Genomic DNA, 24,494 nt, shown 5'->3' on the forward strand with positions numbered 1-24,494 from the left:
CCGTTCTGCCTCCCCACTGCCAGCCCCCCCCGTTCTGCCTCCCCATCGCCAGCCGCCTCCACCCCCCACTGCCAGCCCCTCCCGTTCTGCCTCCCCACTGCCAGCCCCCCCCGTTCTGCCTCCCCACTGCCAGCCGCCTCCACCCCCCACTGCCAGCCCCCCCCTTCTGCCTCCCCACTGCCAGCCGCCTCCACCCCCCACTGCCAGCCCCCCCCTTCTGCCTCCCCACTGCCAGCCGCCTCCACCCCCCACTGCCAGCCCCCCCCTTCTGCCTCCCCACTGCCAGCCGCCTCCACCCCCCACTGCCAGCCCCCCCCTTCTGCCTCCCCATCGCCAGCCGCCTCCACCCCCATTGCTAGCCCCCCCTTCTGCCTCCCCACTGCCAGCCGCCTCCACCCCCCACTGCCAGCCCCCCCCTTCTGCCTCCCCACTGCCAGCCGCCTCCACCCCCCACTGCCAGCCCCCCCCTTCTGCCTCCCCACTGCCAGCCGCCTCCACCCCCCACTGCCAGCCCCCCCGTTCTGCCTCCCCACTGCCAGCCGCCTCCACCCCCATTGCCAGCCCCCCCCGTTCTGCCTCCCCACTGCCAGCCGCCTCCACCCCCCACTGCCAGCCCCCCCGTTCTGCCTCCCCACTGCCAGCCGCCTCCACCCCCATTGCCAGCCCCCCCCGTTCTGCCTCCCCACTGCCAGCCGCCTCCACCCCCCACTGCCAGCCCCCCCGTTCTGCCTCCCCACTGCCAGCCCCCCCGTTCTGCCTCCCCACTGCCAGCCGCCTCCACCCCCCATTGCCAGCCCCTCCTTGTTCCCCCCCCTACAGCCAGTCGCCCCCCAGAACGGACTCCCCCTCCCCGAGCACGACGCGGCCAGTCGGTCTGCCCCGAGGGTGGGGGCCGGGGGTCACGTGCTCCTGTCACCACCCCCGTACGAAGGACTCCCACAGCACAGCAGGTGCCTCACTGAGCCGTGCGCATGCGCGGACGCGGTGCTCTGAACTACACAGCCAAGAAGCAATGCGCCCTTGTTCCCATCTCGCCCCGAACGAGAAGACAAAGGCGCATGCGTCAGAGCCTCGCACACCCGGAAACTACACGTCCCATAAGGCTTCGCACTACTGCGAGCATGCGCAGTGCGTTCCTTTCGCCTTGCACCGCCCCAGAGCCTCCGCGCTGGAGCCAGCACCTCCCACGCTCCTCGTCCAGCCTCGGTGCGGTGCAGCCTGCGGCGGGTGCGGTACCCCGGCCGCGGGAGCGGTTCGCCTCGGGGATCTGGTAGGCGAAGGACGCGGCTTCCGCGGGGCCGCAGGGCGGCATCTTAAATCGCAGAGTGCGCATGCGCCGGAAGCAAAGTGCGCCGCGGCAGAGAAAAGGTGCATGCGCCTAGATGGCGTTTAGGCGCCAGGTTGAATGTGCGCATGCGTCACGGGCTTGCCCCCTGCGCGTTAGAGAAGGCGCCTCTAGTTCGTTCAGCTGCGCATGCGCCTTTGGTAAGCAAAAAGGCGGGAGTTCTCCCTCACTTGCAGCTGCGCATGCGTGTGGGATGCGGTACAGCTCATGCAGTGACCCCTGACCCCCTGACCCCCCTGCATCCTAACCCAGGGCCTGCCGGGAGTGTCTGCCCCCCCCACGTGCCCCCCGCCCCAGGGCTGCCGGGAGTGTCTGCCCCCCCCACGTGCCCCCCGCCCCAGGGCCCGCCGGGAGTGTCTGCCCCCCCCACGTGCCCCCGCCCCAGGGCCTGCCGGGAGTGTCTGCCCCCCCCACGTCCCCCCCGCCCCAGGGCTGCCGGGAGTGTCTGCCCCCCCCGCCCCAGGGCCCGCCGGGAGTGTCTGCCCCCCCACGTGCCCCCGCCCCAGGGCTGCTGGGAGTGTCTGCCCCCCCCACGTGCCCCCCGCCCCAGGGCCTGCCGGGAGTGTCTGCCCCCCCCACGTGCCCCCCGCCCCAGGGCCCGCCGGGAGTGTCTGCCTCCCCCCCAATCCACCCCGCCCCAGGGCTGCTGGGAGTGTCTGCCCCCCCCACGTGCCCCCACCCCAGGGCCTGCTGGGAGTGTCTGCCCCCCCACGTGCCCCCACCCCAGGGCCTGCTGGGAGTGTCTGCCCCCCCCACGTGCCCCCACCCCAGGGCTGCTGGGAGTGTCTGCCCCCCCCAATCCCCCCCACCCCAGGGCCTGCTGGGAGTGTCTGCCCCCCCGCACGTCCCCCCCCCCGCCCCAGGGCCTGCTGGGAGTGTCTGCCCCCCCCACGTGCCCCCCGCCCCAGGGCCTGCTGGGAGTGTCTGCCCCCCCCACGTGCCCCCTGCCCCAGGGCCTGCTGGGAGTGTCTGCCCCCCCCACGTGCCCCCACCCCAGGGCCTGCTGGGAGTGTCTGCCCCCCCCACGTGCCCCCACCCCAGGGCTGCTGGGAGTGTCTGCCCCCCCGCACGTCCCCCCACCCCTGGGCCTGCTGGGAGTGTCTGCCCCCCCCCACATGCTCCCCGCCCCAGGGCCTGCTGGGAGTGTCTGCCCCCCCCACTTCACCCCCTCGCCCCAGGGCCTGCTGGGAGTGTCTGCCCCACCCCCCACTCGCCACCAGCCCCAGGGCCTGCTGGGAGTGGCTGCCCCACAGCCCCAGGCCTGCTGGGAGTGTCTGCCTCCCCACTCCCCCCATCCCGGGGCTGCTGGGAGTGTCTGCCCCCCTACTCCCCCCCCAACCCCAGAGCCTGCTGGGAGTGTCTGCCCCCCTACTCGCCCCTCAGCCCCAGGGCCTGCTGGGAGTGTTTTTCTCTCTCTTCTCTTGTCCAGAGCATTCTTGTAGCTTCCATCAGTTTCCCCCCTTCCCTGCTCTCCTTGGGGATCATGAGTCTGCATGGAAGGGGCTGGGATTTGGGGTAGTTTCTATAGTGGGTGGTGCTGGGGGGCTACTCCAGTGGCTAATTGTCTTCCTTCTCCTGTAGCCACCATGGCTCTGGTGTCCGCTGACTCGCGCATTGCGGAGCTCCTGGGGGAGCTGCACCAGCTCATCAAACAGACGCAGGTAACGTGGACCGGGGGCGTCTTCTCAGCATGCCCTGGGCTGGTGGGAACTCAGGGCTGAGGGGCCGTCCATCATCCTCTGGGCTTCCAGAAGTGGGGTGCCTTCTTGTTCTCTGGGATTGACTGGGGAGCCCTGCCAGCACCAGAGGACTCTGGGACAAGGGAGTCGGGTTAGGGGAACCATCTCCTTTGGTTGGAGGTGGGCCTTGGACCACCTGCCCCTTCTCTGTGACAGGGAGCCATAGGCCACCACCCCTTATCCCCTTCTCTCTCTGCCCCCAGGAGGAGCGATCGCGGAGCGAGCACAACCTAGTCAACATCCAGAAAACACATGAGCGGATGCAGACAGAGAACAAGAGTGAGTGTGGGGGCTGGGAGCCAGGACTCCTGGGTTCTTTCCCAGGGTCTGGGATGGGAGTGGGGTCTAATGAGTCAGAGCAGGGGATGGGGGGCACTCGGAGCCAGGACTCCTGGGTTCTTTCCCAGGCTCTGGGATGGGAGTGGGGTCTAATGAGTCAGAGCAGGGGATGGGGGGCACTCGGAGCCAGGACTCCTGGGTTCTTTCCCAGGCTCTGGGATGGGAGTGGGGTCTAATGAGTCAGAGCAGGGGATGGGGGGCACTCGGAGCCAGGACTCCTGTGTATCAGGCTGTCCTGCAGTGACTTGAGCGTGGGTACCAACCTCAGGGCAGACTGTTCGGAACCAGGGCCCAAACCTCAAATTGGATGGGAGTTCTGAACTTACATTTCACCAAGCAAGTATTGAATATAAGCTCCTCCGGCACTGACACAGCTGCGCCATGGAGCCACAGACAGCCCCCTGGGGTGCTCCAGTCTGTCCCCGAATCACAGCAACTTTCAGCTTCCTTCCTGTCCCAAAGGACCAGTCACTCACCCCAGGTCAGCTGCACCTTAGATCTCACCCCAGAGACAACATTGTTGCCAGTCCTACAACAAGCCAGCTCCAGGTTATTGAGCAGGGAGTTATTCCACAAGTAGTGCTGGGCCACACTTCAAGTGCTGCACAGGATCTTCTCAGGGGGACTAAGGCAAAACGCCGCATTTATTAGCAATACATCTATTAATGAACATTATCATATGCATATGGTACATATATACACATATTACACTTATGCACACACAAGCACACTTTGTCGTCTTGTTACCACCAGTTAGTTGTTCCCCCTAATTGCACTGGCCAGGTGAGTTAGCTGGGGGAGGGGGGGAGCCGGGCTTCTGCGGATACGGATCGATGCTCCATGTTGACAAGACGAGACCCGGGGTCCTCTGCAAGACACCTCACCTTTATAGCAGCTTCTCTCTCATGCAAATCTGTGCCAGATTCAAAATCTCTGTCTGTGGCCGTTGGGCCTTTGTGCTGCTTCCTTCTGGGGATTGTCCCAATGCTGAGCAGAGGGTGTTTCCAAAAGCAGGTGCTGGCTTCTAATCCCCGAGGGCATCAGTGTCTCTGCTCCTCTTTACGGAGCCCACTTGACAGGTCTTACTGTCCTTGGGGCTGGCTCCCAGCCCCTCTCCAAGGGTTGCAGCTGTTGCCTTCCCACCGTGCTCAGTCACACCTCCTTCATTCAACAGTGCAATTGATGAAGGGAGTGGGGGGGGGTCTTATCTACTCTGAGCAAAAAGACATTTTTCTTCTACTGTAACTGTCCTTAGGGGCTCTAACATTATCCCAGGCTTAACACAAAGTTCTCGAGAAGTTTCTCTACATAGGGATCTGATACAAAGTACAGGGATTTATCTACAACACACATACGAGTTCCAGTCACAAGTTCCCAAAGGCGACAGAGGTTCCTATGAGAAGCAGGCTCTGCATGGCCATTGGGGCTACCCTAGGCCGAACACCTGACATCACTACCCCCAGAACCAGACTGACCCCGGACCATGGCTGAGCTGGCACCTGCTGTGCCCCCATCACACCCCACATCGTCACCGACCCTCCTGAATATGCCCCAGGCTCCCCCACCCCTATCTGCTGCTACAGTTCATTTCCTCTTGGTGTGGCCTGTTTCCACATCCGACTGCTTGCAGAGCTCAGCACCAGTGTAACTGCCTGGTTGGTCCCTTTGGTTTGGTGCAACCCTATTGGCAGTGAGTGCGCTGTTATGGGCGGGGGGCGGGGGGAATGACACTGTCGCTAACCCTCCTTGCAAACCTCTGGTAATAGCTGGCCAGACCAGTAAAGGATTGGACCTGAGTCTTAGTTTGTGGCGCAGGCCAGCTCCAAATGGCTTCTACCTTCAAAGGGTCTTAGAATCATAAAACTGGAAGGGACCTTAAGAGGTCGTCTAGTCCAGTCCCCTGTACTGAGGGCAGGGCTAATTATCTAGGCCATTCCTGACAGGTGTTTGGAGATTTTTAACAGCAGGTTAGACAATGATGACAATGACAACCTCCCTGGGCAATTTATTCCAGTGTTTAACCACCCTAAACAATAGGAAGTTTTTCCTAATGTTCAACCTAAACCTCCCTTGCGTCAATTTAAGCCCATTGATTCTTGCCCTATCCTCAGAGTCTAACAAGAACAGTTTTTCTCCCTCCTTGTAACAAGCTTGGACATACATGAAAACTGTTCTCATGTCCCCCTGGGTCTCCTCTTCTTCACTGCACAAACCCAGTGCTGTCAATCTCCCCTCACACCTCACGTTTTCTAGCCCTTTCAGCATTTGTGTTGCTCTTCCCTGGACTCTCTCCAGTTTGTCCACATCCTTCCTGCAATGTGGCACCCAGAACTGGACACAACCCTCCAGCTGAGGCCGGAGCAGAGCGGAAGAATTACTTCTTGTGTCCTGCTCACAGCACTCCTGCTGATACAGCCCAGAATGATGTTCGCTTTTGTTGTGGCAGCATCACACTGGTGATTCATATTTAGCTTGTGATCCACTCTGACCCCCAGATCCCTTTCCGCAGTTCTCCTTCCTAGGGGATCATTGCCCATTGTGTGCGCGCAACTGACTGTTCCTTCCTAAGGGCAGCACTTTGCATTTGTCCTGATTGAGTTTCATCCTGTTTACTTCAGGCCATTTCGCCAGTTTGGCCAGACCACTTTGAATTTTCATCCTATCCTCTAAAGCACTTGCAATCCCTCCCAGCTTGGTATCATCTGCAAACTTTATAAGTGTACTCTCTGTGCCATTATCTAAATCATTGATGAAGATACTGAACAGAACCAGACCCAGAACTGATCCCTGCGGGACCCCACTCATTCTGCCCTCCCAGCATGACTGTGAACCACTGATAATGACTCTCTGGGAACTGTTTTCCAACTAGTTTTGCACCCACCTTATTGTAGCTCCATTTAGGTTGTATTTCCCTAGTTTGTTTATGAGAAGATCATGCAAGACAGTATCCAAAGCTTCACTAAAGTCAAGATGTACCACATCTACCGCTTCCCCCCATCCACTAGGCTTGTCACCCTGTCACAGAAAGCTGTCAGCTTGGTTTCACATGATTTGTTTTTGACAATCCTCTTGAAGGTGGCTCCCATATTAATTAACCCAGAAGGCATAACCCTAAACTCCTACAGGCCAGACTCTGCTCTGAAAGCTGATTTTGCCTGGGTGTCACGGAGTGTGGGGGAGTCCGGCCCTGCACCCCTCTTCCTGGGACCCACAGTGACTCTCAGCCAGCCAGTAAAACAGAAGGTTTATTGGACAACAGGAACACAGGTTACAGCAGAGCTTGCAGGCACAGTCAGGACCCCTCCACCGAGTCCTTCTGGGCTTTCAGGGTGCTTGGATCCTAGCTAGGATACCCTGAATTCCACCCACACAGCCCCAAGCCCAAACTCAAACTGCTTCCCTCCTGCCACTCCCTTCCTTTTTCCCCTTCCCGGGCAAAGGTGTTTGACCTTTCCCCTCCCTTACCTAGCTCAGGTTACAGGCCCTGGCATCGTCCATCCCCTAAAGTCCTCCCCTGCTCTCCCACTCCCCACACAGACAGTCCCTACTGCATCACATCTCTCCCCCCTTCGAGACTGAACTGAGCGGGGTCACTCTGCCCAGTGACCTGGGGAAGTTCAGGGTCCCCTCTCCGGGACAACGCATCCGCTGTCAGGTTGGCACTTCCCTTCACATGGACCACGTCCATGTCATAGTCCTGGAGGAGCAGGCTCCACCTCAGGAGCTTGGCGTTGGCTCCTTTCATCTGGTGCAGCCAGGTCAGGGAAGAGTGGTCGGTGTACACGGTGAAGTGTCGCCCAAAGAGATATGGCTCTAGCTTCTTAAGGGCCCACACCATGACCAGGCATTCCTTCTCGATGGCCGCGTAGCTTTGTTCCCGGGGTAGCAGCTTCTTACTCAGGTACACGATGGGGTGTCTCTCCCCCTTTTCATCCTCCTGCATTAACACTGCCCCCAGTCCCGTATCTGAGGCATCAGTGAACACCATAAAGGGTTTGTCAAAATTTGGGTTTGCTAGAACTGGGCCACTAACCAGAGCCTCCTTCAGCGCCCGGAAAGCCTCCTGGCACTGCTCAGTCCAGATCACCTTGTCTGGCTTCCCCTTTTTGCATAGTTCAGTGATGGGGCCGGTTATGGCACTAAAGTGGGGCACGAACCTTCGATAGTACCCCGCCATCCCAATAAAGGCCTGGACCTGCTTTTTGGTTTGGGGAGCAGGCCAGTCTCTGATCACCTCCACCTTGGCTGGTTCCGGCTTCAGGCAGCCGCTCCCCACCCGATGGCCCAGGTAAGATACTTCAGCCATCCCCACCTTGCACTTCTCAGCCTTTACTGTTAACCCAGCCTTTCGGAGTCGGTCCAGGACTTGTTTAACCTGGGACACGTGGTCCTCCCAGGTCTGGCTGAAGACGCAGATGTCGTCAATATACGCCACGGCAAAACTCTCCATCCCCCTCAGTAGCTGATCCACCAGGCGCTGGAAGGTGGCCGGCGCTCCCTTGAGGCCGAAGGGCAGGGTCAGAAACTCGTAGAGCCCCAGAGGGGTGATAATGGCCGATTTCAGCCTGGCATCTGCGTCCAGCGGCACTTGCCAGTAGCCTTTGGTAAGATCCATAGTGGTGAGGTACCGAGCACCTCCCAGCTTGTCTAGGAGCTCATCAGGCCTGGGCATAGGGTAGGCATCAGATACGGTGATGGCATTGAGCTTTCGATAGTCCACACAGAACCGGATTGACCCATCCTTCTTGGGAACCAGCACTACTGGCGAGGTCCAAGGGCTGGAAGACGGCTGGATCACCCCCAAAGCCAGCATGTCCCTGACCTCTCTTTCAAGATCCTGGGCAGTTTTACCAGTGACCCGAAAAGGGGAGCATCTTATAGGGGGGGGTGACCCGGTCTCCACCCGGTGGACAGTCAAATTAGTGCATTCAGGCTGGTTGGAAAACAGCTGTCGGTACAGATGTAGCACCCCCCTGATCTCAGCATGCTGGCCCGGGGTCAGCTGATCAGAGAGGGGAATTGCCTCCAGGGGGGAACCAGCTTTTGTCCCAGGGAATAGATCTACTAAGGGGTCATCTCTCTGCCCCTCCCAATGTCCACACACGGCCAACACCACATTCCCCCTGTCATAGTATGGTTTCATCATGTTCACATGGTACACCCGACGGTGATGTGCCCGGTTTGACAGCTCCACCACATAGTTTACCTCATTCAGTTGCTTGATAACCTTGAAGGGCCCTTCCCAGGCGGCCTGGAGTTTGTTTCTCCTCACGGGGATGAGAACCATCACCTGATCCCCGGTGGCGAAGGCACGGGCCCGTGCCGTGCGGTCATACCAGACCTTCTGCCTCCTCTGTGCTCGGGCCAGATTCTCCCTGGGCAGGCCCATGAGCTCGGCCAGTCTTTCCCGGAAGGTCAGGACATACTCCACCACTGACTCTCCCTCGGGAGCGGCCTTCCCCTCCCATTCGTCCCTCATCAGGTCTAGGGGCCCCCTCACCCGCCTTCCATACAACAGTTCGAAAGGTGAAAACCCGGTAGATTCCTGGGGTACCTCCCTGTAGGCAAACAGCAGGTGAGGTAAGTACTTGTCCCAATCTTGCGGATGCTGGTTCATAAATGTTTTTAGCATCATCTTCAGCGTCCTGTTGAACCTTTCTACCAGCCCGTTGGACTGGGGGTGATACGCTGAGGCCCAGTTGTGCTGGACCCCACATTTCTGCCATAAGGACTGGAGCAGGGCCGACATGAAGTTGGACCCCTGGTCCGTTAAGACCTCCTTGGGGAACCCCACCCGGCTGAAAATTGTCAGCAGCGCATCTGCCACTGTGTCTGCTTCGATAGAGGACAAGGCCACCGCCTCGGGGTAGCGAGTGGCAAAATCCACCACCACCAGGATGTATTTCTTCCCTGACCGGGTCGTCTTACTGAGGGGTCCCACTATGTCCATGGCCACCTTCTGGAAAGGTTCTTCTATGATGGGTAAAGGCCTCAAAGCCGCTTTCCCCTTGTCCCGGGCCTTCCCCACCCTCTGGCAGGGGTCACAGGATTGGCAGTACTGTCGGACATGGGTAAAGACCCCAGGCCAGTAAAAGTTCTGTAGCAGCCTCTGCCTGGTGCGCCGGATTCCCTGGTGCCCTGCGAGAGGGATGTCATGGGCCAGGTACAGCAGCTTGTGGTGAAACTTCTGGGGAACCACCAGCTGCCTCCTGATCCCCCATGACTCTACTTCCCCTGGGGGAGCCCATTCTCGGTACAGGAACCCCTTCTCCCACAGGAACCTCTCCTTGCAACCTCTCCTCATGGTCTGTACCGCACTAAGGTCAGCCCGGCCTGGAACTCAGCAGCTGGGACAGGGATGGGGACCGGCTCTCTCTTGCTGGCTGGGTCTGAGGCCGCAGCCTCTCTGCACCGTGCCCCTGGGCATTCCCCGCTCCCTGAGTTAGGGTCCTGCACCTCAGGTCGAGTACCTTCCCCGTTGTCGGGGAGCAGTGCCACTTGCCGACTCTGACTACGAGTCACGACCAGGGCACTCTGGGTGTTACTAGGCCAGTCCTCAAGGTCCCCTCCCATTAACACGTCAGTGGGCAAATATCGGTGTACCCCCACATCCTTGGGGCCCTCCTTGGCCCCCCATTTCAGGTGTACCCTTGCCACGGGTACCTTGAATGGGGTCCCGCCCACGCCCATCAGGGTCAGGTAGGTGTCGGGCACCATCCGATCTGAGGCCACCACCTCGGGCCGGGCCAGCGTCACCTCTGCGCCCGTGTCCCAGTACCCAGTGACCTTCCTCCCATCCACTTCCAGGGAAACAATGCACTCCTTCCGGAGGGGCAGCCCCGCGCCCACCCGGTAAACCAAAAACCCGGAACCGGGAGCATCCACAGGTGGTATGTTGCCAACCCCCCTTTCCTGGGAATGTAGCCCCTCCTCCGATTGGGTTTTTACCCAGTCCACCCTCTGCGGGTTGGGTCTGCTTGGTCTGTCCCTGAGCTTGGGGCACTGGGCCCGTATGTGACCTCGTTGGCCACAGCGATAGCAGCCCATATCTCGTGGGTCCCCTTGAGTGGGTCGGAGGGACCTGCCGCTGGATGTTCCCCTTTTGGGGGGGTTCTCCATAGGCCCCCTTTGGGAGGTCCCATGATGACTCTCTCTCTGCGTTGAGGCAGGCCTGCTCCTTCGAGACTCCTCCCTGCCATCCCCTGCCCGACTGTCCACAAATTGGTCGGCCAGCTGGCCTGCGTGCTGCGGGTTCTCCGGCTTCTGGTCCATCAACCACAGCCTCAGGTCGGACGGGCACTGCTCGTACAGGTGCTCCAGTATGAATAGGTCAAGCAGATCCTCTTTAGTTTGGGCCCCAGCTGTCCACTTGCGAGCATACCCCTGCGCCCGGTTGACCAGTTGTAGGTATGTGACCTCACGGGTTTTACGCTGGCTCCGGAACTTTTTCCGGTACATCTCAGGAGTCAGCCCAAACTCGCGGAGCAGGGCCTGTTTGAACAGTTCGTAGTCCCCTGCCTCCGCCCCTTTCAGTCGGCTGTACACCTCCACGGCTGTGGAGTCCAGTAAGGGGGTGAGAACTGCGATCCTGTCTGCAGGGTCAACCCTGTGCAGCTCGCAGGCATTCTCAAAGGCCGTCAGGAAGGTATCTATGTCCTCCCCCTCCTTACGCCGGGGCAGCAAGTGCTTATCAAAGCTCTTTGTAGGCTTGGGTCCCCCCTCACTCACCGCAGCCGGGGCCTCACTTCTCCTCAGCCGGGCCAGGTCCAGCTCATGTTTACGCTGGTTCTCCTTCTCCTCCCACTCACGCTGGCGCTGGTTCTCCTCATGTTCACGCTGTTTTGCCTTCTCCTCCAGCTCTCGCCTCTTTAACTCGAGCTCTTCCCATCTCAGCTCCCTTTCATATTCCAGCTGCCTCCGCTCCACGGATGCCGAGCGTCGCCGGGAGGATCCCCTGCTGGGGGGTGAGCTTCGCCGTGAGGCTCCCCTGCTGGCCGGGGGGGTCACGGTGCCCTCGGTATACACTGGGCTCCTCCCCGCCCTTCCCCTAGGCCTAGGAAGGGGGGGTCTCGGGAAGCCCTCGTCCGCCGGCTGACCACTCCCAGCGGGAACAGACACTGGTGCCTGCGCTGCATCTGCCCGGCTGCTTCCCTCAGAGACAGGGCTCCGTTCATTCATGCAGTCTCCCTGCTCCAGCCGGGCAATCAGCTGGTCCTTGGTGCGTTTCCCCGGGTGCAGCCCCCTCTGCTTACACAGCTCCACCAGGTCACACTTGCGCCGCTTGGCATACATCTTCCTGCTGGCCACTCACAGGCCGGGGTGCTCGCCGCTCCCCACGGTTTCCAGGGGGACCCCTAGTGCACCAGCCCTTCGTGAGGTCACCACCTCTCTGCCAGGGTCAAGCTGCAGACTCCTCCGCCCCTGGGACCACTCGCTGCAATCCCCCGGGGGACCCTGTTACAGCAAAGTCCTTCTCACTGGGCACACACTCCCAGGGGTTAACCACCCCTTCGTTTTACTGCTCCCCAGTCACTTACTGCAGGACGCGCCGTCCACGGGGTACAGTATCTCCCAGCGCTGCCACCAGTTGTCACAGAGTGTGGGGGAGTCCGGCCCTGCACCCCTCTTCCTGGGACCCACAGTGACTCTCGGCCAGCCAGTAAAACAAGGTTTATTGGACAACAGGAACACAGGTTACAGCAGAGCTTGCAGGCACAGTCAGGACCCCTCCACCGAGTCCTTCTGGGCTTTCAGGGTGCTTGGATCCTAGCTAGGATCCCCTGAATTCCGCCCCCACAGCCCCAAGCCCAAACTCAAACTGCTTCCCTCCTGCCACTCCCTTCCTTTGTCCCCTTCCCGGGCAAAGGTGTTGACCTTTCCCCTCCCTTACCTAGCTCAGGTTACAGGCCCTGGCATCATCCATCCCCTAAAGTCCTTCCCTGCTCTCCCACTCCCCACACAGACAGTCCCTACTGCATCACACTGGGCAGCAGTGCTAAAGGAATTTGCCAATACACTGGATCAAATCCAGAGTGCTTCTGAATCTTGCACCCCCCGTTAGATCCAGCAGGTCCTTTATCGAGGGTGTGGGGTACAGGTCAGGTTGGGTGACAGTGGTCACCCTTCCAAAATCCACACACAACCTCGTGCATTTAGGCCTGTTAGGTACCTTCACAAGTGGAGATGCCCGGGGCTTTTTGATTCAGTCACCCCCACCTCCAGCGTGCGGTCCATCTCCTCCTGAATGCATCTTTGTGTCACCCCTTTGGCACTGTTACCCACACACTCCAGGGCACCCACCCTTCCCTTCCATGAGCTCAATGCAGAAACCGGTTAATTTAGGCGCCCCCCCTTACCCCATTCTCCGGGCGAAAGGCGCCCCCCCTTACCCCATTTTCGGGGCTCCAGGTGAAAGGTGCCCCACCCTTACCCCATTCCCGGGGCAAAATGCACCCCCCCCTTATTCTCCAGGCGAAAGGCACCCCCCCTCACCCCGTTCTCGGGGCCCCAGGTAAAAGGCGCCCCCCCTTTCCCCGTTCCCAGGGCGAAAGCTGTCCCCCCCCCCTTGTGCAGGTTTGTTAAAGAGCCTTACACAGTAATATCTTTAACCTCTGTTTAAGAGCTGTTACCAAACCAGAATGTATACGCGGCGCACACAGTGCACACCGCTCCCAGTAATGCGGACAAACTTTTCTTGGTGGCCAGTCAGGAGCAGATCACCCAGGGACTCGTTTCCTGCCCGGCATCATTGGCCGGGTGCTGAGGTCCAGCAGCTCTGAGCATTGGGGATGGGGCCTGGACTTGGTTCCAGAGAACTCCCCTTTGCCCCAGTGTATACCGTGAAACTTGGGTCCTGCTTAGCTGGGCCGGACCCAGTCGGGAACCGAAGTGCTGCAAAGCAGCGTATTTCCCCCAGCCCAGCCCCATACGAACCAGTTCCTAATCCAGTTGTGACGGGATGCCTGGGGTTCAGCCTGGGGCCGGGGGGCCGCTGGGCCCCCCTGAGCTCTCCCCAGCCTGGGTCCGGGGGCCCCCCTGAGCTCTCCCCAGCCTGGGGCCGAGGGGCCCCCTGAGCTCTCCCCAGCCTGGGGCCGCTGGCCCCCCTGAGCTCTCCCCAGCCTGGGGCCGGGGAGCCGCTGGGCCCCCTGAGCTCTCCCCAGCCTGGGGCCGGGGGGCCCCCTGAGCTCTCCCCAGCCTGGGGCCGGGAGGCCACTGGGCCCCCTGAGCTCTCCCCAGCCTGGGGTCGCGGGACCATCTGAGCTCTCCCCAGCCTGGGGCCGCTGGGCACCCTGAGCTCTCCCCAGCCTGGGGCCGGGGAGCCGCTGGGCCCCCTGAGCTCTCCCCAGCCTGGGTCCGGGGGGCCCCCTGAGCTCTCCCCAGCCTGGGGCCGGGAGGCCACTGGGCCCCCTGAGCTCTCCCCAGCCTGGGGCCGCGGGACCCCCTGAGCTCTCCCCAGCCTGGGGCCAGGGAGCCGCTGGGCCCCCTGAGCTCTCCCCAGCCTGGGGCCGGGGGGCCCCCTGAGCTCTCCCCAGCCTGGGGCCGGGGTGCCGCTGGGCTCCCTGAGCTCTCCCCAGCCTGGGGCCGGGGAGCCGCTGGGCCCCCTGAGCTCTCCCCAGCCTGGGGCCGGGGGGCCCCCTGAGCTCTCCCCAGCCTGGGGCCGGGAGGCCACTGGGCCCCCTGAGCTCTCCCCAGCCTGGGGCCGCGGGACCCCCTGAGCTCTCCCCAGCCTGGGGCCAGGGAGCCGCTGGGCCCCCTGAGCTCTCCCCAGCCTGGGGCCGGGGGGCCCCCTGAGCTCTCCCCAGCCTGGGGCCGGGGGGCCGCTGGGCTCCCTGAGCTCTCCCCAGCCTGGGGCCGGGGGGCCGCTGGGCTCCCTGAGCTCTCCCCAGCCTGGGGCCGGGGAGCCACTGGGCCCCCTGAGCTCTCCCCAGCCTGGGGCCGCGGGGCCCCCTGAGCTCTGCCCAGCCTGGGGCCGCGGGGCCCCCTGAGCTCTCCCCAGCCTGGGGCCGGGGGGCCGCTGGGCCCCCTGAGCTCTCCCCAGCCTGGGGTCGCTGGGCACCCTGAGCTCTCCCCAACCTGGGGTCGCTGGGCACCCTGAGCTCTCCCCAACCTGGGGCCACTGGGCCCCCTGAGCTCTCCCCAGCCTGGGGCCGGGGGGCCGCTGGGCCCCCTGAGCTCTCCCCAGCCTGGGGCCGCGGGGCCCCCTGAGCTCTCCCCAGCCTGGGGCCGCGGGGCCCCCTGAGCTCTCCCCAGCCTGGGGCCGGGGGGCCGCGGGGCCCCCTGAGCTCTTCCCAGCCTGGGGCCGGGGAGCCGCTGGGCCCCCTGAGCTCTCCCCAGCCTGGGGCCGCTGGGCCCCCTGAGCTCTCCCCAGCCTGGGGCCGCTGGGCCCCCTGAGCTCTCCCCAGCCTGGGGCCGGGGGGCCGCTGGGCCCCCTGAGCTCTCGCCAGCCTGGGGCCGGGGGGCCGCTGGGCCCCCTGAGCTCTCGCCAGCCTGGGGCCGGGGGGCCGCTGGGCCCCCTGAGCTCTCCCCAGCCTGGGGCTGCTGGGCCCCCTGAGCTCTCCCCAGCCTGGGGCCGCGGGGCCCCCTGAGCTCTGCCCAGCCTGGGGCCGCGGGGCCCCCTGAGCTCTGCCCAGCCTGGGGCCGCGGGGCCCCCTGAGCTCTCCCCAGCCTGGGGCCGGGGGGCCGCTGGGCCCCCTGAGCTCTCCCCAGCCTGGGGTCGCTGGGCACCCTGAGCTCTCCCCAACCTGGGGTCGCTGGGCACCCTGAGCTCTCCCCAACCTGGGGCCACTGGGCCCCCTGAGCTCTCCCCAGCCTGGGGCCGGGGGGCCGCTGGGCCCCCTGAGCTCTCCCCAGCCTGGGGCCGCGGGGCCCCCTGAGCTCTCCCCAGCCTGGGGCCGCGGGGCCCCCTGAGCTCTCCCCAGCCTGGGGCCGGGGGGCCGCGGGGCCCCCTGAGCTCTTCCCAGCCTGGGGCCGGGGAGCCGCTGGGCCCCCTGAGCTCTCCCCAGCCTGGGGCCGCTGGGCCCCTTGAGCTCTCCCCAGCCTTGGGGGGGGGCCGCTGGGCCCCTTGAGCTCTCCCCAGCCTGGGGCCGGGGGGCCGCTGGGCCCCCTGAGCTCTCGCCAGCCTGGGGCCGGGGGGCCGCTGGGCCCCCTGAGCTCTCGCCAGCCTGGGGCCGGGGGGCCGCTGGGCCCCCTGAGCTCTCCCCAGCCTGGGGCTGCTGGGCCCCCTGAGCTCTCCCCAGCCTGGGGCCGGGGGGCCGCTGGGCCCCCTGAGCTCTCTCCAGCCTGGGGCTGGGGGGCCGCTGGGCCCCCTGAGCTCTCCCCAGCCTGGGGCCGGGGGGCCGCTGGGCCCCCTGAGCTCTCCCCATCCTGGGGCCGCTGGGCCCCCTGAGCTCTCCCCAGCCTGCGCTGTCTCTCGCAATGCCCTGCTAGTGACCAGCAGCAACCCCTCCCGGTGCTGTTGTCACTCTGCCCAGCCACATGTGGAGCCCCACACCCAGCATGGGTGCTCCCAGAGCCACTTCCGAATCACACAGAGAAGGGCACCCGCCAAATGCCCCCAGCTCCCAGCCTCATACCTCAGGGTATAGCTACACTTGACATTTTAAAGCGCTGCCGCGGCAGCGCTTTGAAGTGTGAGTGTAGTCAGAGCGGCAGCGCTGGGAGAGAGCTCTCCCAGCGCTGCACGTAAACCACATCCCTGATGGGTGTAGCCTGCAGCGCTGAGAGCCGCGCTCCCAGCGCTGTGGCACTGATTACACCGAGGCTTTACAGCGCTGTATCTTGCGGCGCTCAGGGGGGTGTTTTTTCACATCCCTGAGCACGAAAGTTGCAGCGCTGTAAAGTGCCAGTGTAGCCATGGCCTCAGGAACATACGTCTTGCACTGCTCAAGCCGGGCAGTGGAGATTTATTAACTGGTTCCCCACTTCATCGATGGAAAGTGGACGTATGCCAGCCTTTGTGACCTGAGCAGATTGACGAGAAACTTCCTACAAACTAACTGGTAAAGATAAACGGTAAGAAAATGTACTGGCTACAAAAGATTGATTTTAAGTGATTATAAGAGAGAGGCAAAAAGTCAGAGTTAGTTACTGGAGGAAACAAAATAAGCACAGTCTGAATCTCAAGCCTGTAAGACACTAGGCAGTGTTTAGATCCTGCGTTTCTTACCCCACGGCATATTGCAGTTCATAATATACAGCTTTGGCCCTTGGAGCCTGGGCCTGTCCCCCTTGCTGGAGTCTTCTGAGTGCCCTTGTTGCTTGCAGCGTAGGTGGGGGCAGGAGAAAGACCCAGCGTGGGGCCCCTGTGTCTTTTACACCCTCAGTCCATGTGCTTGGGACACACGAGTCCAGGCCTGTCTGGGGCATTGCTGAGTCCCCAGGCCAGGCGGAGCAATTCCCGCGGTGGGGCCTCGTGCAGGGGAATCATTGCAGCCTGGCTCCCTTGCTGGACAATGGCTGGTGATGGTTGTTCGACACCCACCCGGGCATTGTTACTTTCCTCGCTGTTGCCTCTGGGGAGCTGATACCTGGCGATTCCCCAACTCACAGCGTGTTTCACACGCTCTCCTAACTTCACCTGCACTAATGATGCACCTATTTCGATAACAGGGGCTTTCAAACTTCATTGCACCGCAACGCCCTCCTGGCAACAGAAATTATTACGTGACCTCAGGAAGGGGGACCAAAGCGTGAGCCCAGCCACCCGGCACTGGGGGGCCTGTAACCTGAGCCCTGCCACCCGGGGCTGAAGCCCTCGGTCTTGGGCTTTGGCCCGGACTCCAGCAAATCTAACGCCAGCCCCGGGGACCCCATTAAATCAGAGTCCCGACCTGCTTTGGTGTACCGACTCCCAGGTTGAGAGAACCGTACCTCGCATGTCATGCTTTACATGCAATATCACAGTTCTATCGAATGAATCGGGGGGACAGGGCGCTCCCCCCGAGGTATCTGTGTCACACCAATCAGACCCCACCACCTTAGCTGATTTAAATCTTGCAAAATTAGTTATGCAGCTGTCATGGACTCCCAGGCCCCGGGCATTCTCAGCTCCATACGGCCCCTGGGAGTAACCTCCTTCAGTGTGACATCCCTCCATGAAGGCTGCTCTCTCTCTTCGGGGCTAGACCCTCTGTCCCTGCTGCCTCCTTGGAGCGCACCTCACTGAGCCTTCAGCATGCTTGTCTCTCGTGGTGGGCACCCGCAGGGAGTCCACTCACTCGGGGCCCCCACCCCCAGAGGAGCGATGCCGCCGATCTCTAGCCTGCAGTGACTCAGCCAGCGTAACACAGGAGGTTTACTGAACATCTGAACCCAGCCCAGGCAGGTCTCAGCACCATCGAGCTGGGTCTGTCCCCATCTCCATGGGCTCTGGCTGCTCTCTCCCCCCCAGTCCAGCAGCCCCTCCTTCTGGCCGACCATCCTTCACCAGCCATGGATGTTTCCCTGTTAACAGACGTGCTCCTTGGCCTCTGCCCCTCTGCAACATTTCTTTCTATACCGTTAAAGTGCTCGTTAATCCTTTTCTGCCTAACGCAGTATCCCCCTTTTTTAACACAATACACAGCGCTAGCCACAAGACAGACAGACATGCACGCAACACAATCTTCATCACAACAGTAGATCTGTGGGATTCTGGGCTGCTTTTCAGCTGGCACCAGCTTTTCCTGAAGCTCTGAAAGACATAACGAAAATGTTTCTACCCCCTTTAGAGGGTGGCAGATTATTGCTTAAAATACCCCTTCCTTTTACAAATCTCCTTGCTGGCTGCAGGCAGGCAAAGGAATTACCCCCTGCTTCCCTGTGCTTTGTTCTATAGGCGGGGGACTTAGCCCCCTGCTCAGTCATGACACTCATGACGGGGCGTACCTCAGTTTCCCTGTGTATACAGCAGGACAGGTTTGTCGTGTGTCTGTGCTGTGCCAAGCATTCTGTGTGTAGTCACAGGTAACAGCTGACCAGCATTAGTGGTGTAAGGCTTCTTAGCAGGCAGTGTGTTCCCAGTAACCGTTCTACGTGCTGACAGGCTTTTCCCAAGCTCCTACACATCGTACGTTGTTCCTGGGTTACTCGTTAACAGGACGTTTATCCTGACTTTAACCTTAACAACACCATGACAAGTGGGTGTGTACAGGTGTCGTGCTATACCGCGCTGTTCCTTTAGACAGTCCCTCTCTGAGGCCCGTGTCTTCAATACCCTCTTGGAATCTTCGCCTCGGCTTTCATATAATTCTCTCCATGGGGTTGGGCGGGTGCGTTTTTAAGGGATGGTTAACCTGTCCCTCAGTATCAGGACTGACGTGTTTCCCACCTCCCTTTCCTGGAGGCTCAGAACCTGAGCTCTGCTTGAATGCTGGCCAGGTGCCTCCCTTACCCGCACCCCCGTGTGCTGCCATCGAGGGCAGTTCTCTGCTTCCCCTATCACCTCGGTCATTTCCATCAGCACGCACACCACTGGCTCTTGCTTTTCCTTGGAGGTTTTGAAAACTAAAATGAACAATTTCTAGCCGCCTTCCGTGCTTCCAATTGTGAGGAGTGGAACCATTTTAATCATGGCTTGTTTTGCTGCTTTAACGCCCCCCTCCCCCCCCCCTCCAGTATGCTGTTGGGCTGGCCTTTTTCCACTGCCTTGTTGTCTTTTGCCGCTTCTCCGGTATGCACTGCACGTGTCATGGGAAAATGCACGTTCCTTCCCTGGCTGCACTTGTATAACGTTATAGTGGCCGTAGCCATTTTTACAGACGGTGTAAGTGTTTCCTTTGTGCTCACGGCGTTTTCATGGACCCTTAGCAAAGGGACAGTCTGATTACTCACAGCCACGCTCCTGCCTTTGGTGCGGTGTGCACCTCACCCCCGCTGGCGCTCCAGAGAGGCACTCTTCATTTCACTGAGCTGCTGTTTTGTTACCAAACAACAAAAAGGATCCAGAATCTCTCCCCATTCTCCTGGTTCTGGCTGCCCCTGCCACATCCTCTGGTCCTTATTTAAAACAATATTGAGCTTTATAAAGCATAGAAGTACCCAAAGGTAAGAAGTGGCAAAAGTGTCTGTCAGTTTTGCAGCTTTGAATGAGAGAGTCAAATGGATTTTTAGTGGCATGTTTAAAAAAAACAAAACCAATTTCATCCTAAACCTACAAAACAGGCTTTACAAACCAGGACTGTCGGTTTAGGTCTGTTTATACACACACACACACTCACACACACTCTTGTTCTTGACAATTATTGTTACACGGCTGTACACAGATTACGTTCCCTTTTAGACATTCGGAGGTGGTTAAGTTTCAATGGGAACCCCTTATGTTCTTTTAGTGATTGTGGCTAAATGGTCCATAGTCAAATGATTGAAATCAGATTGTCTCTCTGCCTGCAGTAGTTGTTTACAATGGATTTTTTACAGACCATTTCCTTGGGAAAAGGGCCCATTTTCCTTCAGAATGGCTGCAAAGAAACCAAGAATTCTCTTCCTATAACACGTTCCTGCTTTAACATTTCCACAAAGTTCAACGGCTTAATCCCGCCCCTCCCGCCCGCCGTTAACTTCTCACTCTCTTTCCTTGAATCACTTATCTCCCAGTGACACCTGCATCAAGCCAGATATCACCATTCCACTGTCATCCCAGGAGTCTGTGTGGTCCCAGCACGGGCTCCTCTTACTCCTGTCACAGTGCCCAGCATGTTTTCCAGTCTCTCTCCATTGCCTGCCTGCTTGTCAGGGCCCGATCCTGCTGTTCTCGCAGAACCATCCCTCCCCTTGGACATGGGCCTCGTCCCACTACCCATTTAGCGGGGGGGAGGGGTGGCTCCTCAACTAGCCCCCAGCCCTCCTGATTCCTTTTCTTCCTTCTCTTTCTCTCTTGTTGTTCTGGGGAGGTCATTCTGCCAGGAAGGTGGCAATCTTTTCTGTCAGAAGGCACTGGTACTCTGCTGTTACTTATTGTATTAGACTCTTATCTGTTCAGTCCAAACACCTTATGCTGCCCGCATTGGCCACCACATCGGTTACCCACACACTCCTGTAGCCTTCCGTGGGCTCAAGGCGTGACCCAGTTAATTGAGGCACCGCTGACCTGGGCTCTGGGCGAAAGGCACTACCCTTACCGCATTCCTAGGGCTCAGGGTAATCTACAGGTTTGTGGGGCCTTTTGCCAGCGAAAGGGCCTCACACCGTAATATCCTTAACCTCTGTTCACCAACACTTCCCAACACAGAATGTGCCCTCGGCGCGTACGCCGCTCACCACACCCTGGAGTTGTTCCCTTTGCCCCAGTGTATACCGTGAAACTTGGGTCCTGCCTAGCTGGGCCGGAACCAGTCGGGAACCGAAGTGCTGCAAAGCAGCGTTTTTCCCCCAGCCCACCCCTTACCAAACAGTCCTTACCCAGTCAGACCCCAGCACTGTAGCTGATTTAAATCTTGCAAAATTAGTTGCATCACAGACAAAAACAATCAAAGAACCAGACAGAAACTCTACACCTAAACAATAGAGAAGTGGGAGGCAGAACGGCAAAAGAATAGAAGCAGAGATTTCACAATCCCAACTGTTGGGGGGTGGGTCCTTCCCAGACAGACGCTGTCAAACAAAGTTTTCTTTAAGCATCTTAAGCTCTGTTTCTTTCGCTGGTGATGCTGGGCACCGTTAGCACAGGAGCCTTCTGAGCAGCACCATATGACATTGGTTTAATGCAATTTAGAGGGAATGTGAGGATGTGACTTTCTGCCTCTTAGCCCGTGGCTGCCGGTGTCCTACTGTGGCTGCCGCTGCTTACTGCAGAAAAAGGCCTCAGCCCTTACAGCCCGGCTTGCCCTGCTCCCTGGCACTCCTGTGGAGCACAGTGCTTGGTTAGTTACACCTGGCCGCTCGGAAAGGCCCTCCCTGTGCTATAGCAAGGGGGCCCACATGTCCTGCTTTTGGGTTGGGTGCAAACCCTCCCAGATCTCCGGGCAGTCTCCTCCTTACCCCCGCTGGCCAGATCCCTCACCAGCCCAACAAGTCAGGTTCTCCCCGTCTGCCTCCCATCCCACTGCCATGTTCTGTTTGCACAGCTGCCCTGCTGTGCGGTGTCCCTGCATCGTGTGACCTCATTCATTCGCTCTATCGCCTCAAAAGGTCTCTCCCAGCAATCCTGCATCTCGTTCTTCCTCACTGGAATCAACGAGGCCTGGCTGCAGCCTGCCTGTCAGGCTGCGCTCTCCGGGACACCTGGCTCCTAGCAGGTTCTGATGCACCAGGTCCTTCATAGCCTTCACGTTCTCTTGAAAAGGCAGGACCGGCTCCCCACAGGCCATCCTGTCTCCTCCATGCTGCCTTCCAACGAGCCTCCCATGAAACCTAGAGGTCCCCTCGCCTTTGTCTCGTGAAGGAGATTGGCACTCGCAGCCGTGAGTCACTCCAGACAGCGGGGCAGTCTCCTATCAGGCTTTCAGAAAACAGGGCAGGCCCCTCAAACTGGAGGTGTAGTTCTGTCATTAGATTTCACCAAGCGAGTGACAACTGTGCGCTCCTGGATCACTCCATTCCCATGGAGCCACGGACAGTCCCCGTACGGACATCTTTCCACCCAGACACACAGGACTTGCTGACACTGGTCACTATACTAACATCACATCACATCAGCTCACTCCCAACCCCAGAGGGCCAGTCATTCACCCCAACGGATACTCTTGATCTCACACCAGAGGCTGTGCTGGCAGCCGATTTCTCTAGTAAACAAGTTAAGGGTTTATTAGCTCAGCAAAGGGAATGAGTTCTTGAGAGGTTAAAGCAGATAAAATAGAGTAACAGGTGAACCCAGGTTTGTAAGTCCAAAGAGATAGCAGAGATGTGGTGATCTGGGAGTTTTCCATGAGTCTCCCAGGGATACCCAGAGTAACTTTGGGGATCTGTCTCTTCCATGTGGAAGGCTTCCCTGTGAGTGGCCAAACAGTTTCAAGGAATCTTTTATGCCTTCGCCTAGAAAGCGCGGTTCTGTTCCCACGTGGGCCTTCCTTGGCCGACGGTGCGTGAGGAATGCAGACCGTGTCTGTGAATTCCCATCGAGAACTCAGTGGCCCTTGCTTTGAAGTTAGCAACCTTCTTCCTTTACATTTCCAAGGCTCCAGTCGCATTTGGTGGGTAAACGTCACTACCGGGCTAGACACTGTGTGCGTGGTAATGGAATAGCCCACAACGAGCCTTCCTTAGTTTTCATGAAGTAAAGTACATTTGCATCTCAGTGCTAACACACACTTTGGATGTGGGGTTAATTAAGTACAGGGATATACATAATGTAATGGATACCAATCAACAGGTTATAGATACATGAAGATGAGCATTCACGTTCCCTTTGCGCTCAATGAACATTGGAGTGAATTAGTTCGCTTAGCGTTTCTTTGGTGGTCACCCACTACTGAATCGGCCTATTGACCTGAGCTGGCCTGTCAGCATCACAGAGATAAAAGGGGGTAAATCTCAGAGGCTCTGCAGGGGACACTCCTGTACCCAAATAACAAATCGGGGAGCAACTAGCTGTAACATACAGCGTCCGCATAGACTTCAGCGCCGCATGGACTCTTTCCACCGACCGCTAGTCGCTGGGCGATAGTGGCAGCTTTCACATCCCTCGCTCCGCTCAACACCCGTCACTTTTTGAAAACTGCAGACATGAAATTTGCACCCAGTCCCACAAGATTTCCCAACTCGGCCAGAAACGGCGACTAGGGCAGTAGCCGCAGTTTCAGCTTCTGTATCGGACAGACCTGGGGCTTCCAGGCACCTGGTGGCAGCACCCACCACTCCCAGTCGCTTTCTTTCCGTTCCTGGGTGGGGTCCCACAATGTCCCCGGACCCTCTCATAGACTCATAGACTCATAGACTCATAGGTCAGAAGGGACCAATCTGATCATCTAGTCTGACCTCCTGCACAAGGCAGGCCACAGAACCCCACCCATCCAATTTTATACAACCCCTATCCCAGGACCGAGTTATTGAAATCCTCAAAAATGGTTTGAAGACCTCAAGCTGCAGAGACACCACCAGCAAGCGACCCGTGCCCCACGCTGCAGGGGAAGGCGAAAAACCTCCAGGGCACCTGCCAATCCGCCCTGGAGGAAAATTCCTTCCCGACCCCAAATATGGCGATCAGCTAAACCCTGAGCATGTGGGCAAGAGTCACCAGCCAGCACCCAAGAAGGAGTTCTCCGCAGCAACTCAGTACCCATCGCAGGCAACATCTCCCCGCAGACCATTGAGCAGACCTGTCTGGTGGTAATTCAAGATCAATTGCCCAAATTGACAATCCTATCATAACATCCCCTCCATATACTTATCAAGCTTTGTCTTAAAGCCAGGAAAGTCTTTTGCCCCTACTACTTCCCTCGGAAGGCTATTCCAGAACTTCACTCCCCTAATGGTCAGAAACCTTCGTCTAATTTCAAGTCTAAACTTCCTAATATCCAGTTTATACCCATTCGTCCTCGTGGCTACATTAGTACTAAACTTAAATAATTCCTCTCCCTCCCTAACGTTAACCCCCTTGATATATTTATATAGGGCGAGCATATCCCCCCTCAGCCTTCTTTTGGCCAGGCTAAACAAGCCAAGCTCTTTGAGTCTCCTTTCATAAGGCAGTTTTTCCATTCCTCGGATCATCCTCGTAGCCCGTCTCTGAACCTGTTCCAGTTTGAATTCATCCTTCTTGAACATGGGACACCAGAACTGCACACAGTATTCCAGATGGGGTCTCACCAACGCCGTATACAACGGTACTAACACCTCCTTATCCTTGCAGGAAATACCCCGCCTGATGCATCCCAAAATCGCATTTGCTTTTTTAACAGCCGTATCACATTGGCGACTCATAGTCATCCTGCTATCAACCAGTACCCCAAGGTCCTTCTCTTCCTCCGTCGCTTCCAACTGATGCGCCCCCAACGTATATCCAAAATTCTTATTATTAATTCCTAAATGCATGACCTTGCACTTTTCACTATTGTATTTCATCCTATTTCTATTACTCCAGTTTACAAGGTGGTTCAGATCTTCTTGAATAGTATCCCTGTCCTTCTCCGTGTTAGCAATACCCCCCAGCTTCGTGT

The 24,494-nt window shown here is 59.0% G+C and overlaps 2 protein-coding genes across 2 annotated transcripts in view; one reads left to right on the forward strand and one right to left on the reverse strand.

Annotated features, from left to right (window-relative positions):
* Positions 1 to 7,027, reverse strand: part of LOC127050841 (interleukin-27 subunit alpha-like) — a 39,837-nt gene extending 32,810 nt beyond the window's left edge. The window contains exon 1 of the mRNA XM_050952425.1: positions 7,005 to 7,027. The gene's annotated coding sequence lies outside the window, so the exon portion shown is untranslated. The remainder of the gene's footprint in view (positions 1 to 7,004) is intronic.
* SGF29 (SAGA complex associated factor 29) overlaps positions 1,126 to 24,494 on the forward strand; it is a 29,618-nt gene continuing 6,249 nt past the window's right edge. The window contains exons 1-3 of the mRNA XM_050952400.1: positions 1,126 to 1,270; positions 2,927 to 3,006; positions 3,288 to 3,363. Of these exons, the coding sequence (XP_050808357.1) occupies positions 2,932 to 3,006; positions 3,288 to 3,363 (151 nt within the window). The 5' untranslated portion in view covers positions 1,126 to 1,270; positions 2,927 to 2,931. The remainder of the gene's footprint in view (positions 1,271 to 2,926; positions 3,007 to 3,287; positions 3,364 to 24,494) is intronic.

The sequence above is a fragment of the Gopherus flavomarginatus genome, chromosome 5, assembly GCF_025201925.1.
Source record: "Gopherus flavomarginatus isolate rGopFla2 chromosome 5, rGopFla2.mat.asm, whole genome shotgun sequence".
Classification (NCBI taxonomy): domain Eukaryota; kingdom Metazoa; phylum Chordata; order Testudines; family Testudinidae; genus Gopherus; species Gopherus flavomarginatus.